Source organism: Neoarius graeffei, chromosome 8 (genome assembly GCF_027579695.1).
Source record: "Neoarius graeffei isolate fNeoGra1 chromosome 8, fNeoGra1.pri, whole genome shotgun sequence".
In the NCBI taxonomy this organism is placed as follows: domain Eukaryota; kingdom Metazoa; phylum Chordata; class Actinopteri; order Siluriformes; family Ariidae; genus Neoarius; species Neoarius graeffei.
The window spans coordinates 22,798,597-22,815,985 of NC_083576.1; the positions used below are offsets into that span (position 1 = coordinate 22,798,597).

Sequence of the window (17,389 nt, forward strand, 5' to 3'; positions counted from 1 at the left end):
CTCAACGTCAATGCCCTTGACCTGTGGTGTCCCCCAGGGGTCGATTCTTGGACCATTACTTTTCAACCTTTATATGCTCCCACTTGGGCAAATTATCAATAAAAATTCAATTTTGTATCACTGCTATGCAGATGATACCCAAATTTATTTTGCTCTATCACCAAATGATTATGCCCCCCTTGAATGTCTCTACCAGTGTATCGATCAAATCAATAGCTGGATGTCACAAAATTTTCTTCAGCTGAACACAGATAAAACAGAAGTAATTCTATTTGGAAAAAAAGATGAAAGACTCAGGATTACCACTATTCTTGACACAAAAGGGATTAAAACTAAAGAAATGGTTAAAAATCTTGGTGTTTTCATTGACAGCGAGCTAAACTTTGACAGTCACATGAAAGCAATCACTAAAACGGCATTTTATCACCTAAAAAACATTTCCAAACTAAGAGGACTTGTGTCAAAACATGATCTGGAAAAACTAATACATGCCTTCATCTCTAGTAGGGTTGATTACTGCAATGGCCTTTTCACAGGCCTGCCAAAAAAGACCATCAAACGACTTCAGCTGGTTCAAAATGCAGCGGCGAGGGTTCTCACATGAACAAAAAGAACAGAGCACATTACTCCAATTCTAAGGTCCCTTCACTGGCTTCCAGTAAGCTACAGAATTGACTTTAAAGCATTGCTGCTGGTGTACAAATCTCTAAATGGTACAGGGCCCAATTACCTCTCTGATATGTTGCAGCAGCCTAACCCAATCAGATCTACCAGATCGCAACAGAAAAATTTACTATTAAAACCAGTTGTTAAAACAAAGTGTGGTGAAGCAGCTTTTAGCTACTATGCAGTACAGCTATGGAACCAACTCCCAGAGGACATTAAAAATGCTCCTGCTGTTGGCAGCTTCAAATCTAGGTTAAAGACCAAGTTGTTTTCAGATGCTTTCTGTTAAATAATTAATATTTTTACATTTTTTATAATCTTTACTTTCTCTGCATGTTTTAAATTTACTTTAACTTTATTCTATTTTATTCTGCTAGTTTTTTTTTCCCTTTCTCTTTCTTTTTCTCCTTTTTCTTTTTGGCATTTTAATATTTTATTTCTACTGTTGTTTAATTCTTATTATTTTCTTTTAATTCTTTTCATTCTTTTAATTAATTATTTTAGAATAAAGATAAAATTATTTTATGTAATTTTATTTCTCTATTGTTTACTGTTTTTGTTTTTACTTCTGTAAAGCACATTGAACTGCCATTGTGTCTGAAATGTGCTATATAAATAAACTTGCCTTGCCTTGCCTTACCTCGGCTTTCAGTCGCTTAGCGCAGAGGTCTTCAACAGGGGGGTCGCGAAATCGCACCGGATCACTCATATCAACAAAAATATTCCTGCCCTGTCCCCTGGCCTCCGTGCAGGGATGCAAACAGCGCGCCTTTCGGCGGATGCCGCCTTTTTCACGGCTGAATCGCGCAGATCCAATTTTTAAAAAAAAAATAGCGATGTTGGTTCATGGAGCATGAGGCATGAAGTGTAAGGATGAGAGAGAGGCGGTTTGGGTCGGGAAGCTGCGCGCATTTGTGCAGCCTGGCGCAGGTGTGCGCGGCTTCCCGATTTGAACTGTTTTTTTTTTCTCATCCTTATGCTTCCTGTTTAATGAATTAATATCGCTCAGTACCTGAGTATTAATGTTGAAAGAATCCTCAGTGAAATGGTCCGAACACAGTTTGTGGGAAACAGTAGGTGCAAAGTTTTTTTCAACAGGTGTTCTGTAAAGTTGTCCTACCAAGCCTACTGCGCATGCGCGAAGCCTACTGTGCATGCGCAGGTGAGCCCACACTTTCCTCAGCTTCGGGTCCTTGGGGAATGCAAAAAAACTTACTCCAGGGCATTTCCCATTGGAATTATTGCAACCATAAGCAGCACAATACACCATGATGTCCAATGTATGATGTCCAATGTACGTTAAAGACTATAAAAACAATTTTCTTGTCATCCACTTCTCCATTCATCTACCCGCTTGTGCTGTGCCCGAAAGTTTTTGTGACGTATGATCACGTGACAGCGGCTCTTCCGGTTGCAAAAAATGCATATCGGAAGTCGAGCAGAAATGCCATATAATCATCACGAATATAACGATTTTGCTGAATTTAATAGATGATTTTGTATTTGTTGATGCAATTAATTCATATTTTTAATGGAAAGAAACTGATATAGCGTGCTTTTATGTTTCATGTCCCATATCCTTTAACTAGGAAAGAGAGTGTTCACTGTGATGCTCGCTCTACCATTTAACAATGATCTTTGTGCTATGATACTTTTGGGAAACCCACCCCTGGTCAGATACATAAAATTTATGTTCCTTATTTTTGCCTTATGGGTATGCAAGGGATTTGCATTGAATTGCATATGGTAGAATTTAATGATCTTAACAGTGTAAAAACTAGATAGAGACTGTGACTAAAGTCACAATAATTTGCGCTAGCTGACCTTTGTCAGCTGGAGGTCAAGGTGAAGGTCGTTTTGTGTCCTTGCGTTGGATATCTCATGATGTGCTGATGACAATATACAGATATAGTGCAAACCATAAAGATGATTGTCAAGGTCAAATTTAAAGGGCATGTTCAATCAAGGTCATGGTCAAGGTCATTTTGTGACCTTGAGTTTGATATGTCATGATGAAAGAATGATGTGATGATGACAATGTACAGGTATACTGCAAACCATAAACATGATGTTCAAGGTCAAATTTACAGGTCATGGTCAATCAAGTTCAAGGTCACATTCAAGGCCAGTTGATGAGCTTCATATGCATGTCTTATTCTCATGAAAGAATGATGGATTAGTTATCATATACAGTCAAATTTTAAGTCTATTAAGTAGCTATGACATAGTCCTTTGCTAGCTTCACTAGCCCAAATTAATAATAAACTCATGAGATTCCTGTAGCTCAAGAGCCATGAGAGATAGGACTTTTGTGTAACATTTGTTAATAGACTACTTCTAGGCAAGCAAGAAGCAAAACTTTACAGATTTTGAATATCTTAATTACTTTCTGAGATTTGGCCAATTTCTGATTTTTTTCCTGCCAGCAGTCATTGTGGACACCTCTCGATCCAGAACAATAACAGATAGCGATTGTTGCTTAGTGAGCTGCACTTTGGCCCAGAAATGCTGAACAAAATTTTAAAAAGAGATTGAAAATTAACTAAGTTATGGCTGATTTTGTAAAATCCAGATTTTCATGGATCATTCCGGGTCAGTGATCTGGATTGGGACCAAACCTTGTATGTCACTTCTGGACCCCATATGGAATGATTCCTGAAGGTATGGTGAAGCTCCAACATAAACTTCTAGTACTTGATTTTTGGTATTTAGGACTCCATCTTTGGATCCCTACAGTAGGGTGACCACATTTTCAAACCCCAAAACCGGGACCCTTCAGTAGGCAGATCAGATGCTTGGTGGCCATGCTGTGAAAATTGTGCATGCAGACGCTCATTTAAGTTTCCAAATCTGTCATTGCATTGCTTAACTCTAACCTCTATGCATTACTGTAGACCAGGTCAGAGGTCAACTGAGGAAGCTTCACCCCAGGAAAGCAGCAGGCCCAGACAAGGTGTGTCCACGACTACTGAAGACCTGTGCTGCTGAACTGGGTGAACCATTCCAATGCATCTTCAACCTCAGCTTGCAGCTGGGGAGAGTGCCAAACCTCTGGAAGACATGTATCGTTCCAGTTCCCAAAAAGAAACGGCCCAGTGAGCTGAACGACTTCTGACCGGTGGCGCTCACTTCACATCTGATGAAGACATTGGAGCGGCTCTTCCTCAGCCTCCTCAGACCCCAGGTACAACATCCCCAGGACTGTCTGCAGTTTGCGTACCGGGTAGGTGTTGGTGTGGAAGACGCCATCCTCTACCTGCTACACCGAGCCCACTCGGATCTGGATAAGGGAAATGGCACAGTGAGGATCCTCTTCTTGGACTTCTCGAGTGCCTTCAATACCATCCAGCCTCTACTGCTTCAGGACAAACTGAACAGGATGCGAGTGGACCCCTGCCTGGTCACCTGGATCTCCAGCTACCTCACTGACAGGCCGCAGTACGTCAGGCTGAAGGACATCACTCCTGACACTGTAATTAGCAGCACCCCAGGGCACGGTGCTGGCCCCTCTTCTCTTCACCCTGTACACTGTGGACTTCTGCTACAACTCGGAGCTGTGTCACATTCAGAAGTTTGCCGATGACACAGCCATCGTTGGGTGTATCAGTGATGACAGAGAGGAGGAGTATAGGAGCCTGGTGAGGGACTTTGCTGTGTGGTGCAACAGGAACCATCTGCAGCTCAACACCTCAAAGACCAAGGAGCTGGTCATTGACTTTGGGAGGTCCAGACCAAGGTCACGACCAGTTCTGATTGAGGGAGTCGAGGTGGAGGCTGTGGATTCCTACAAGTACCTCGGGCTGTGGCTGGACAGCAAGCTGGACTGGACTTGTAACACCAATCACTTATACAGGAAGGGACAGAGCAGGCTATACTTCCTTAGGAGGCTGCGGTCCTTTAACATCTGCAGGAAACTCCTGTGGATGTTCTATCGGTCTGTGGTCGCCAGTGTCCTGTTTTACACCGTGGTGTGCTGGGGGGGCAGCACATCCAAGAAGGACACATCCAGGCTGGACAAACTGATCAGGCAGGCCACCTCTGTGGTCGGCATGAAGCTGGACTCTCTGGTGATGGTGGCAGAGAAGAGGTCTATGGACAAACTATTGAACATCATGGACAATGCCAGTCATCCTTTGCACACTGTCATCAGCAACCAGAGGAGCCTGTTCAGTGACAGAATGCTCCTTCCCAAGTGCAGGACGAACAGACTCAAAAACTCCTTTGTCCTTCACGCCATCAGACTGTACAACTCCTCTCTGGGGGGGAGGAGGGGTAACAGGAGGACAGAGGATGGGAAGGAGCAGTAGCCTAGCCTAGCCTAACAATAAGCAATACTGGACAATGTGCAATATAATGTGCAATATAAAGTGCAATATCTTTCCTGCTTCCCCCCCACACACACACACTTACCCTAACCCCACTTCTCCACCCTTTCCCCCTTCCCCCCCTCCTCTCTTCCCCATATCTGATTCTTTCATATTTGTATATGTAAATACTTAATTTATTTTAATTTATCTAGAAGTTTTTCTCTATTTCTTTTCTCTGTTTATCCGTAATGATGCTGCTGGAATCTTAATTTCCCTGAGGGAACCCTCCCAAAGGGATCAATAAAGTTTTATCTAATCTAATCTAATCTAATCTAATCTAATCTAATCTAATCTAATCTAATCTAATCTAGAATATTTTCTATCATTAATACGATTGTTAAAAAACTTAAAATTTCTGCTTTTCAAAATTTTTTCTCTCTTTAAGCTCTGTTCAGTACTTTGGGAGTAATGGCAGGTTGAATTTGGTACAACAGAGTGCGCTGTCTGCTCGCGTGACTTCAGGAAACTGCCGGTGCTTTCTGAGTCATGGGAAAGTGGTCAGGCTCTCTCTCTTCTGATCGGTTTCCGACTGGGTTACTCATGAATATCAATCAGATAACTTTTATAGGGATGTTCTCTTGCTCTCACTGTTTCTGATGAAGTATTCAGCAAAATTTTCCGTCAGCTAGTTTTGATGTTATGATTCACGGGAGACTTTGAAGTGAGTTTTCATAGCTTTACCTACTTATTTTTTCAAATCAAACTGATTCATGTAAATAAATAACTATTTTAAAATATAACTGTGGTTGTTTTGATGAAAAATATTGAGGTCTTAGTGGTCAGAATGATATTTTAAAAAAACGGAAGTCAGAAACGCGAGTGTCAATTTCAGTTCAATTAATTGGAATTGTTTATTGGATGTGGATCATACAGTTTTCTTGAGGTTGGCCTTGAAAGCTGTGAATCTTCTCATTTATATTCTTTAATATAAACACTAGTAGGCCCTACTTTTGAGAAATACAAAGGCCTACAGAGTACAAAGAGGGTATTAGAAATATTCTTTTATTACTTTTTTGTTGAGTGTACCGATTTAATGTTTTTACCTAATTAGCATAATTAATACTCAGTAAACACTAATTTTCGTAATTTGTTTTTACTAATTTTTCAAACTTTGTATTCAGTATACACCCATCTATGTGCCTGCCAATTTCCATGTAAATATCTTGAAAAAGTTATTAAGAAAAAACATTAGATATAATTTGTTAATTAGGCCCATTTTGGACCATGTTCCAAAAGTTTCTATCTTGGGCCCACTGCTTGCCAAGTTCAAGATGGCGGTGCAGCAGTAGCATGCAGCAGCCTCTCCAGATCCAAAGTGGTGCTTTTCTTGTGTCATTTCTGTTCCTCTGCTTGACCCTGTACAGCACATGGACATCGGATCAACTGGTGTTCGTGTCTACCATTGCCAGACACTCCTTCAATACAGATACCATGCATAAAACATAAAAGATGGTCTGCTGGAGAAGCTACGTGACCTTGGCCTGCTGCGAGGAACAAGTCTCCAGTCCTCAGCCTCGCCTGAGGCCGATGATATGGGGAGTCATCGGAGGAGGTGTGCAAGGAGGCAGAAATGCAGCAAGCATGCGGGTGTCCATGCTAGGCTAACAGCTAACCCTACATGGCCGGCTCTCCCATTCATTTTATTTTTCAATGTTTGTTCCCTGGAAAATAAATTAGACTATATCCGACTCCAGTGGACTACCCAGCATGAGTTTAGAGACTGCTGCATCCTTGTTTTCATGGAGACATGGCTCAGCGACCAAGTTCCAGACTCCGCCATTCAGCTGGATGGGCTAGCTTCGTTCCGAGCTGTCAGAGATGCAGCTCTGTGCAGTAAGACTCACAGCGGTGACTTGTGTATTTACATCAACACAGACTGGTGCAGGAATTCAGTGCTAGTCTCTGGTTATTGCTCATCGCTAGTGGAGTTTGAGACTATTAGATGCGGACCACTTTATTTACCACAGAAATTAACTTCTGCATTCCTAACCGGAGTTTACATTCCCCCCGGCGCTAATGTTTAGAAAGTGCTCTGTGTACTGTATAGTGCTATCAGTGAACTGCAGAATGCACACCCAGATGGACTGTTTATTGTCACCGGAGATTTCAACCATGTGAATCTCAGGTCAGTGCTCCCTAAATTTCATCAGTATGTGGACTTTGCAACAAGAAGGGCAAACAGGCTGGATCTTGTTTACACAAACATTCCTGGCGCGTACAAGGTGGAGCCCCGCCCCCACCTCGGCTACTTAGACCACATCTCTATGCTAATTCCAGCATACAGACTGCTCATCAGATGCTCCAGACCAGTTCTAAGGCAGGTGAAAACCTGGCCAGAAAGACCCATCTCTGCTGTCCAAGACTGTTTTGAAAGAACTGACTGGGGCATGTTTAGTGAGGCTGCAACCAATGGCAATGGCACTAACTTAGAGGAGTACACAGCATCAGTGACCAGCTACCTGAACAAGTGCATTGATGTCTCTAAGACCATCACTACTTGCCCCAACCAGAAGCCGGGGATTACTGCAGAGTTGTGTGCACTACTGAGGATCTGAGATGCTATCTTCAGAGCAGGTGACAGGGTGGCCCTAAGAGTAGTGAGGGCCAAACTGTCTTGGGCCATCAGAGCAGCAAAGCGCACACATGGCCAGAGAATTCACAGCTATTTCTAGGACAGCGGCGACACACGGCGCATGTGGCAGAGCATCCAGGCCATCACGAACTACAGGACAACACCACCTGCCTGTGACAATGATGCATCCCTACCAGATGCGCTGAACAGCTTCTATGCATGGTTTGAGGCACACAATGGCATGGCAGCGAGGAAGACCATTCCTCCTCCCAATGACCAGGTGCTGTGTCTGACCACAGCCGATGTGAGAAACTCTACACAGAGTCAACCCACGGAAGGCTGCTGGACCAGACAACATCCCCAGTAAAGTGCTCAGAGGATGTGCGGACCAGCTGGCAGATGTTCTCAGTGACACCTTCAACATCTCCCTGAGCAACGCTATCATTCCAAAATGCTTCAAGACCACTACTATTGTCCCCGTGTTGAAGAATCCTTCAGTGTCCTGCCTCGATAACTACTGTCCCATTGCACTCACACCCATCATTGTGAAGTGCTTCGAGAAGCTTGTCATGAGGCACATAAAGACCCTGCTGTCTCCCTCACTGGACCGCTGAAGGTCATGTATTGCCGTGACCAGTCAATAGATGATGCCATAGCCACCACCCCTCATCTGGCCCTTAACCACCTGGACAAGAAGGACACATACATATGCTGTTCATAGACTTCAGTTCAGCATTCAGCACAATCATCCCTCAGAAGCAAATTGGAAAGCTGAGCCTGCTGGGCCTGAACACCTCCCTCTGCAACTGGATCCTGGATTTCCTGACTGAGAGACCTCGGTCAGTTCAGATTGGGAGCAGAACTTCCAGCACCACCATGCTGAGCACTGGGGCCCCTCAGGGCTGTGTGCTCAGTCCACTACTGTTCACTCTGCTTATTCACAACTGTGCAGCAACTCACAGCTCAAAACGCATCATCAAGTTTGCTGATGACATGACTGTGGTGGGTCTTATCAGTAAGAATGATGAGTCGGCATACAGAGAGGAGGCGCAATGGCTATCAGACTGGTGCAGAGTCAACAACCTGTCTCTGAACGTGGACAAAACAAAAGAGATGGTTTTTGACTTCAACAGAACATGGAGTGACCACTCTCCACTGTACATCGATGCCTCCCTCATGGAGAATGTCAAGAACCAAATTCTTCGGTGTTCATCTGGCAGAGAACCTCACCTGGTCCCTCAACACCAGCTCCATAGTCAAGAAAGCCCAGCAGTGTCCCTACTTCCTGTGGAGGCTGAGGAAAACCCATCTCTCATCACCCATCCTCACAATATTCTACAGAGGGACTAATTGAGAGCATTCTGAGCAGCTGCATCACAGTCTGGTTTGGGAATTACACCGTCTTGGATTGCAAGACCCTACAGCGGATAGTGAGGACAGCTGAGAAGGTCAATGGAGTCTCTCTTCCCTCCATCACGGACATGTACACCACACACTGCATCCGGAAAGCCACCAGCATTGTGGCTGACCCCACACACCTCTCACACGATCTCTTCACCCTCCTGGCATCTGGAAAAAGGTACCGCAGTATTCAGGCCTTCACAGCCAGACTCTAACAGTTTCTTCCTGCATGCCATCAGACTCCTCAACTTTGAGGGACTGGACTGATCCTCACGGACTGTTGAACACACCACTCACACTGCAGTTTTTGCACAGTGGACAGTAATGCACTGTTGCTTACAGTGTCTCTCACATAGGCTAGGTTTACATTTTTTTATTCCCTTTTTCATCTACTACCTCAGTTCCTCATGCCATCAGACTTCTCAACTCTGTGGGACTGGACTGCTACTCACTGACTGCTGAACACATCACTCACACTGCAATCTTTGCACAGTGGACAATAATGCACAATTGCTTTACAATGTTTACAATGTCTCTCTCACACAAAGTTTACATTTATTTATTTATTCATTCCCCTTTTCATATACTACAATATGCACACTCAACTTTTCACCTTTGTTGTTTGTGTTGTTTATTGTCTGCAGTGTTGCACTCGTTGCACTTTTGCACTTTGTGTGTTGTAGACTGTAGTCCTGTGATGTTTAGATTGTACATTGTACAACCCCGATTCCAAAAAAGTTGGGACAAAGTACAAATTGTAAATAAAAACGGAATGCAATGATGTGGAAGTTTCAAAATTCCATATTTTATTCAGAATAGAACATAGATGACATATCAAATGTTTAAACTGAGAAAATATATCATTTAAAGAGAAAAATTAGGTGATTTTAAATTTCATGACAACAACACATATCTCAAAAAAGTTGGGACAAGGCCATGTTTACCACTGTGAGACATCCCCTTTTCTCTTTACAACAGTCTGTAAACGTCTGGGGACTGAGGAGACAAGTTGCTCAAGTTTAGGGATAGGAATGTTAACCCATCCTTGTCTAATGTAGGATTCTAGTTGCTCAACTGTCTTACAGTAGGTCTTTTTTGTCGTATCTTCCATTTTATGATGCGCCAAATGTCTTCTATGGGTGAAAGATCTGGACTGTAGGCTGGCCAGTTCAGTACCCAGACCCTTCTTCTACACAGCCATGATGCTGTAATTGATGCAGTATGTGGTTTGGCATTGTCATGTTGGAAAATGCAAGGTCTTCCCTGAAAGAGACATCATCTGGATGGGAGCATATGTTGCTCTAGAACCTGGATATACCTTTCAGCATTGATGGTGTCTTTCCAGATGTGTAAGCTGCCCATGCCACACGCACTAATGCAACCCCATACCATCAGAGATGCAGGCTTCTGAACTGAGTGCTGATAACCACTTGGGTCGTCTTTCTCCTCTTTAGTCCGAATGACACGGCGTCCCTGATTTCCATAAGGAACTTCAAATTTTGATTCGTCTGACCACAGAACAGTTTTCCACTTTGCCACAGTCCATTTTAAATGAGCCTTGGCCCAGAGAAGACGTCTGCGCTTCTGGATCATGTTTAGATATGGCTTCTTCTTTGAACTATAGAGTTTTAGCTGGCAACGGCGGATGGCACAGTGAATTGTGTTCACAGATAATGTTCTCTGGAAATATTCCTGAGCCCATTTTGTGATTTCCAATACAGAAGCATGCCTGTATGTGATGCAGTGCCGTCTAAGGGCCCGAAGATCACGGGCACCCAGTATGGTTTTCTGGCCTTGACCCTTACGCACAGAGATTCTTCCAGATTCTCTGAATCTTTTGATGATATTATGCACTGTAGATAATGATATGTTCAAACTCTTTGCAAGTTTACACTGTCGAACTCCTTCCTGATATTGCTCCACTATTTGTCGGTGCAGAATTAGGGGGATTGGTGATCCTCTTCCCATCTTTACTTTTGAGAGCGGCTGCCACTCCAAGATGCTCTTTTTATACCCAGTCATGTTAATGACCCATTGCCAATTGACCTAATGAGTTGCAATTTGGTCCTCCAGCTGTTCCTTTTTTGTACCTTTAACTTTTCCAGCCTCTTATTGCCCCTGTCCCAACTTTTTTGAGATGTGTTGCTGTCATGAAATTTCAAATGAGCCAATATTTGGCATGAAATTTCAAAATGTCTCACTTTCGACATTTGATATGTTGTCTATGTTCTATTGTGAATACAATATCAGTTTTTGAGATTTGTAAATTATTGCATTCCGTTTTTATTTACAATTTGTACTTTGTCCCAACTTTTTTGGAATCGGGGTTGTAGGCCTTTGATGTTTAATGTAGCACCATGCTTTTGGAGAAACGTTATTTCATTTTAACTGTGTACTGTACCAACAGTATATGGTTGAAATGACAAAAGAACCATAACACCCCCCCCCCCCCCCCTTTATATATGCTACCTCTGGGTAATGTTTTTCATAAGTATGGTATTCGTTATCACTGTTATGCTGATGACACACAGTTGTATGTTTTAGCAAAGCCAGATGAGAGACACCAACTTAATAAAATTGAGCAATGTGTAAAGAACGTTAGACACTGGCTGCTTATTAACTTCCTTGTACTTAATTCTGACAAGACAGAAGTACTACTACTAGGACCAGAGGTGGACAGTAACGAAGTACATTTACTTGAGTACTGTCCTTAAGTACAGTTTTTCAGTCTCTGTACTTTACTTGAGTATTATTTTTTTTTTGGAAACTTATGACTTTAACTTCACTACATTTGAAAGACAAATATTGTACTTTGCACTCCACTACATTTATATCAAGGTCCTCGTTACCATGAAGCAGCTTTGAAAGTGGATGTTCTTTTCTAAAATGTGATAGGCTTTCTTGGTGTCACGTCATGTCCATAGACTGTATAAAATCAAGCTCAGTGATTTTCTCAGCAGCATTATTTGAACACGATCAGTTGATGGCAGAATGGAAGGAGGCGGTTCTTCTGGGGAATGCACACACCCATGGCCATACCTAGAACCCATGTTTCAGTTTTCTGAAAGGATTTAAAGATTCATTTCATTTTAATTGTTTGCTTTGTTTGCCTAAATTGAACCATGTCATGGCCTCGTAAAAACTCACTGTCCAACCTGCGGAAGCACATTGAGGTATGTAAACATTTTATTCCAAGAGAAAGCTTGCAATGAAGTTGTCTGTGCTTTTAGAGCTAGCAATAATGTTGCAATAGCTATGCAGTCTGGTTAGTCAAATGACTTTCTGTGGATTTGCTCACCAAGTTGCCCTAGCCTTGTCCACGGCTAATGTTAACACATAGCTCATTAACTTGGACACTGTTAGTTAGCATGTAAAAATGGAGTTACGCTGACATGAATAATGTTAACTTAGCTGAAGTCCTTTCAGAAATATGTTTCAGCATAATCTTGCCAAATAAACAGAATATAGAAATCTGTGTTTACCTGTGTTTAAAGGTGTTAATTCTACAGGTTCTACAAGCTAGTCAGTACATCTAGTAGGTTGCTTCAGAGGCACTAGGTATTGTAAATGTTGTGGCAATAATACAACAATGCGTTGACAGAAAATGTATTTTTAATACTTAAGTATTTTTAAAAGTAAGTACTTCAGTACTTTTAAGTAAAAATTTGACTGTACAACATTCACTTGTGTCGGAGTAACATTTGACCAGTGGTGTCTGTACTTTGACTTAAGTCATGAAGTTGGGTACTTTGTCCACCTCTAACTAGGACCACATGCAACTAGAAGTAGGTCTTCTGATTACATAGTAACTCTGGATGGCCTTGCTTTTTCATCATGTGCAGCAATAAAAGACCTCAGGCTGATCATTGACTCCAATCTTTCATTTGAAGCTCATATAGATAATATTATGAAGATAGCCTTTTTTCATCTCAGAAGCATCTCATCTCATTATCTCTAGCCGCTTTATCCTTCTACAGGGTCGCAGGCAAGCTGGAGCCTATCCCAGCTGACTACGGGCGAAAGGCGGGGTACACCCTGGACAAGTCGCCAGGTCATCACAGAGCTGACACATAGACACAGACAACCATTCACACTCACATTCACACCTACGGTCAATTTAGTCACCAGTTAACCTAACCTGCATGTCTTTGGACTGTGGGGGAAACCGGAGCACCCGGAGGAAACCCACGCGGACACGGGGAGAACATGCAAACTCCGCACAGAAAGGCCCTCGCCGGCCACGGGGCTCGAACCCGGACCTTCTTGCTGTGAGGCGACAGCGCTAACCACTACACCACTGTGCCGCCCCCTCAGAAGCATTACTAGCATAATAAATATAATGTCACAACATGATATAGAAAAACTAGTTTATGCCTTTGTTACCTCTAGATGGGATATTGTAATGCCTTACTGTCTGGATGTTCCAGTAGGTACATAAACAAGCTCCAGTTAGTCCAAAATGCAGCAGCAAGAGTCCTTATTAGAGCTAGAAGATATGACTACATTGCCCCTATCTTATGCACACTACATTGGCTCCCAATTAAGTTTCACATTGACTATAAAATACTACTATTGACTGACAAAGCACTGAATGGTCTCACACCACAGTACCTGAGTGAAATTCTGAGCTTTTATGACCCACCATACCTACTGAGATCAAAAGGTGCAGGCTATTTGTTGGTACCTCAAATAGTGAGAGCAATGTCAGGGGGCAGAGCCTTATCTTAAAAAGCCCCACAATTATGGAACAGCCTTCCAAGTAGCATTCAAGATGGCTGAAAACATGTTCAGTCAAGCCTGTTGTTAATAGAGTTTTACTAGGTAAAGCAGCAGATCTGGATTGTTCTTGGGCATAAAGTGTTTTGGTAAACTGGGATGTACGGATGCTGCCCCCCCACACATGCATTCTCTCAGGTTTGTTGACAGTGGAGTGGCTGGGCACTCTCATGTCTGTGTTACATTCTGGCTCTCCCTTTTAGTTATGCTGTCATAGTTAGTCTTGCCAGAGTCCCTGCTTGCACTCAGCGCACAAAGTACAATTTTCTTAACCATGAGGTGACAACAGGCATAGCTACCAATAAATATCCCCCCCTCTCTCTCTGGCGAGTTACACATCAATCCTGAGATACCAGTGATGCTGGCCTCTCCCACTCTTTGGACCTGACTGATCCATCTTGATGCCCTACTTTTGGCTGGAGTTCTCAGGACTTGGCTCCTGTGAAGGATGGCTGCATTTGGACAGTATAAATATAGACCAAGAAGATGGCTCTGGACACTTAGCATTTTGAAATGATGGCTTAGGACTACAATTGCCATGATAACTTTAGGACTGCAGTTGTCATGAACAGTCTTGCACTCAAGTCACCATCAATAAACAGCTCATAACTTCAATAAAACAGACTTCATGTTAAGACTATAAAGAATTCAGTAATGACTCTGATACTCATATTCATAAGTTGTTCATAAGTTCCTAGTTACACAATTGCACTTTTTGGCTATGTTGTTATAGAAGGGAAATTATTTATAATTGCGCTATCTGGTGTAACCCAGATGAGGATGGGTTCCCATTGGAGTCTGGTTCTTCTCAAGATTTCTTCTGCATAACAACTCTCGGGGAGTTTTTCCTTGTTACCCTTATCTCTGGGTTGCTCATTGTGGATAATTGAAATTTTACATCTGGAATTTATATATTTCTGTAAAACTGCTATGTGGAGAGTGTCAAAAGCATTGTACGAGTAAAATTGAATTGGAAAAAAAATATGCAGGGGTGCCTTTCGCCCGTAGTCAGCTGGGATAGGCTCCAGCTTGCCTGCGACCCTGTAGAACAGGATAAAGCAGCTAGAGATAATGAGATGATAATGAGATATGCAGGGGTACAGATGTTCCTATTAAAATAGACAGTGAGGGGATGTAGATTGTGCAGATCAACGAACATGAACCAGTCTTATGACTAATCACAAACAAAAAGTGTTCCCTAGTAGGTATTCCCTGTAAAATAAGCATAGTTCCAATTAATGTGCTCTGGCAACACAAGACATTTTTTTTCTTTTACATTTTTTTTAACCCAAGTCCATAATCAAGGACTATAATTATATCTCTACATTTGGCAACTTGCTTGGCAAGGTCATATGTCCTAGAACAAGTCAGACAATTAAGCTCTTGGTCCAATCAAATGCAAGGGGCAGTACAAGTCTAATTGTTGTCATCTGTTAGGCAGCCTAATTAGAAACACAAGCGACTCTGAAGCTTGAATCACGGCACAAAATCACTGCATAAATAGGAAGTGCTCTGGCAGTCTTGGTGTGGTTGTAATTGTCTGTTAATAGCAATGGGTTTCATCCAGGTAGGGGTTGGGCTGCTACTCCTCTGTGTAGCTGGTTTGTCAACAGCACAATGGCAACACTTGGGGAATGCTCCTGCTGGACTTCAAGCTAACAGTCCAAGGTATCCTTTGCTGCAAGTGAATGCTGGTTTGCCTTCTCAGTGGACTCAAAGTGGTTCTCAAGCTGGAAGCCCTGCAGTAGCCTCACTTGGACTGCAACTTCAAAATCCTTCAGCTGTCCAAGCCCAGCAAATAATTCAGCAACCAGTGAAGAAACTGACTTGGCATTTTCCAGTAGCACCACAAATCCCAATGCCACCAGCCCCAGTGCATTTTGTAAGACCGCTTCATCCTGTTCTTTCTGAGGGGGTAACAGCAAGGTGCAGTGAGAATGCAGTGCATGTTGAGGTGCTGAAAGAACTGCTTGGACCTGCTGGAACCCTCAATGTTGCTGCTCTCACACTGGGAGGCTGTGTTGCCAAAGGGGTGGATGCTTCTTCCAGATTCCTCATCTATGAATCAGCATTGCATGACTGCAACAGCAAGTTAATTGTAAGGCTTCTATTTCTAAGTACCTTAAGTTTGCTTTAAGCTTGCTCATAGGTTTATGTCTTGCCTTTTCATTTAGGTGACTGCAAGTAAGCTGGTCTATATCTTCACCCTTGGTATTGCTCCAGTGTCTCCAAGTGGCTTGCCTCTTCTCAGGAGTACTGGTGCTAGGGTTTTAATTGAGTGTCATTATCCAAGGTGGGTCTTGCTCTATATGAATAAATCCTAGTTTACTTGGGAGGCTGTACTCCTTTTGTGATGGCCTTGTTCTAATGCTTTCCAGGCTTCACAATGTGAGTAGCAGTGGTCTCAGGCCTGCTTGGATCCCACATGCTTCTGCCCATGTTGCGGAGGAACTTCTTGTCTTCTCCTTGATGCTCATGACTGGTTTGTATCATGGTTGGGTTGTAGCTTATTTTAGGTGAAGAATAATTTGCTAATGAGGTTTCTTGTTCTAGATGACTGGCTACTCCAAAGGCCATCCAACCAGTACTATCTGGGTGAGCTTATAAACATTGAGGCTTCGGTAGTGCAGTTCAACCATGTGCCCCTGCGTGTCCTTGTAGACAGCTGTGTGGCCACTCCTGTCCCTGATATAACTGCTGTCCCGAGATATTACTTCATTGATGACCATGGGTGAGTGAGGTTCTCCTGAGCCTGTGTAAGCTGTGATGAATTTTCCTAACTGTGAATCCTTCCAGGTGCCTGATGGATGCCAAGCTTACACATTCCAGTTCCCACTTCATGCCCCACACTGAAGCAGCTAAGCTGAGGTTTCAGCTGGAAGCCTTCAGATTTCAACAAGGGACCAGTAACTTGGTAAGTAATGACTGGACAGGGATGAGCCTTTCTTGCAGTTATGTTGTGATCTTGTATGCTGTTTCACTAGGTCTATATTGCCTGCACCTTGAAGGCAACAGCAGCATCTGCCCCTGCTGATGCTGAGCACAAGGCTTGTTCGTTCTCTGACAATAGGTATGTTGCTGTGACCATCACTTGTGCAGTGCTGTTGAGCTGTGACTAAAGCATCATTGTGTCCTAGATGGACTGCTGCATATGGTGCTGACCAGGTGTGCAGTTGTTGCAGCAGTAGCAGCTGTGGAAACATGAGAAAGGGACGTGGTCTGTCACTAGAACAAGGTATTTGGGAGAATCCTGTTGGTGGTCCTACTCTTCAGACCTGGATTGGCACTATGTGCATAACTTATGGTGTAGCTTTGGACCCCACTCATAGTCTGTCTCTATTTGCAGGCTTGCAGCTGGAGAAAGTAAGCCTTGGCCCAATTGTGGTTCTGGAAAAGGTTTAGTAGTCTAATAACTTGCTTAAATAAACTTACAACTTTTGTCTGACTCTTGCCTTTTTCTTTTTTACTTCATGGGTGGGTTTCCAAGGGCTAGAAAATAGTGGTGGGCTTCCCCACTCCCCCAGCAGCCTAGGAGCACTCTTGCTTTGATGTGGGTGGAGAGCAAGCTAGCCCTCTGTCTGTGATGGTGTAACTAAGAGGGGCTAAT

The 17,389-nt window shown here is 43.0% G+C and overlaps 1 protein-coding gene across 1 annotated transcript; it reads left to right on the plus strand.

Moving 5' to 3' along the window:
- Nucleotides 1–15,334: 15,334 nt before the first annotated feature.
- On the plus strand, nucleotides 15,335–17,184 carry LOC132889866 (zona pellucida sperm-binding protein 3-like). Its single transcript, XM_060926693.1, has 8 exons — nucleotides 15,335–15,880; nucleotides 15,957–16,075; nucleotides 16,161–16,264; nucleotides 16,336–16,513; nucleotides 16,579–16,696; nucleotides 16,767–16,852; nucleotides 16,920–17,017; nucleotides 17,129–17,184. The coding sequence occupies exons 1-8, from the start codon at nucleotides 15,335–15,337 to the stop codon at nucleotides 17,182–17,184; spliced, it is 1,305 nt and encodes a 434-aa protein (XP_060782676.1).
- The last annotated feature ends 205 nt before the right edge of the window (nucleotides 17,185–17,389 follow it).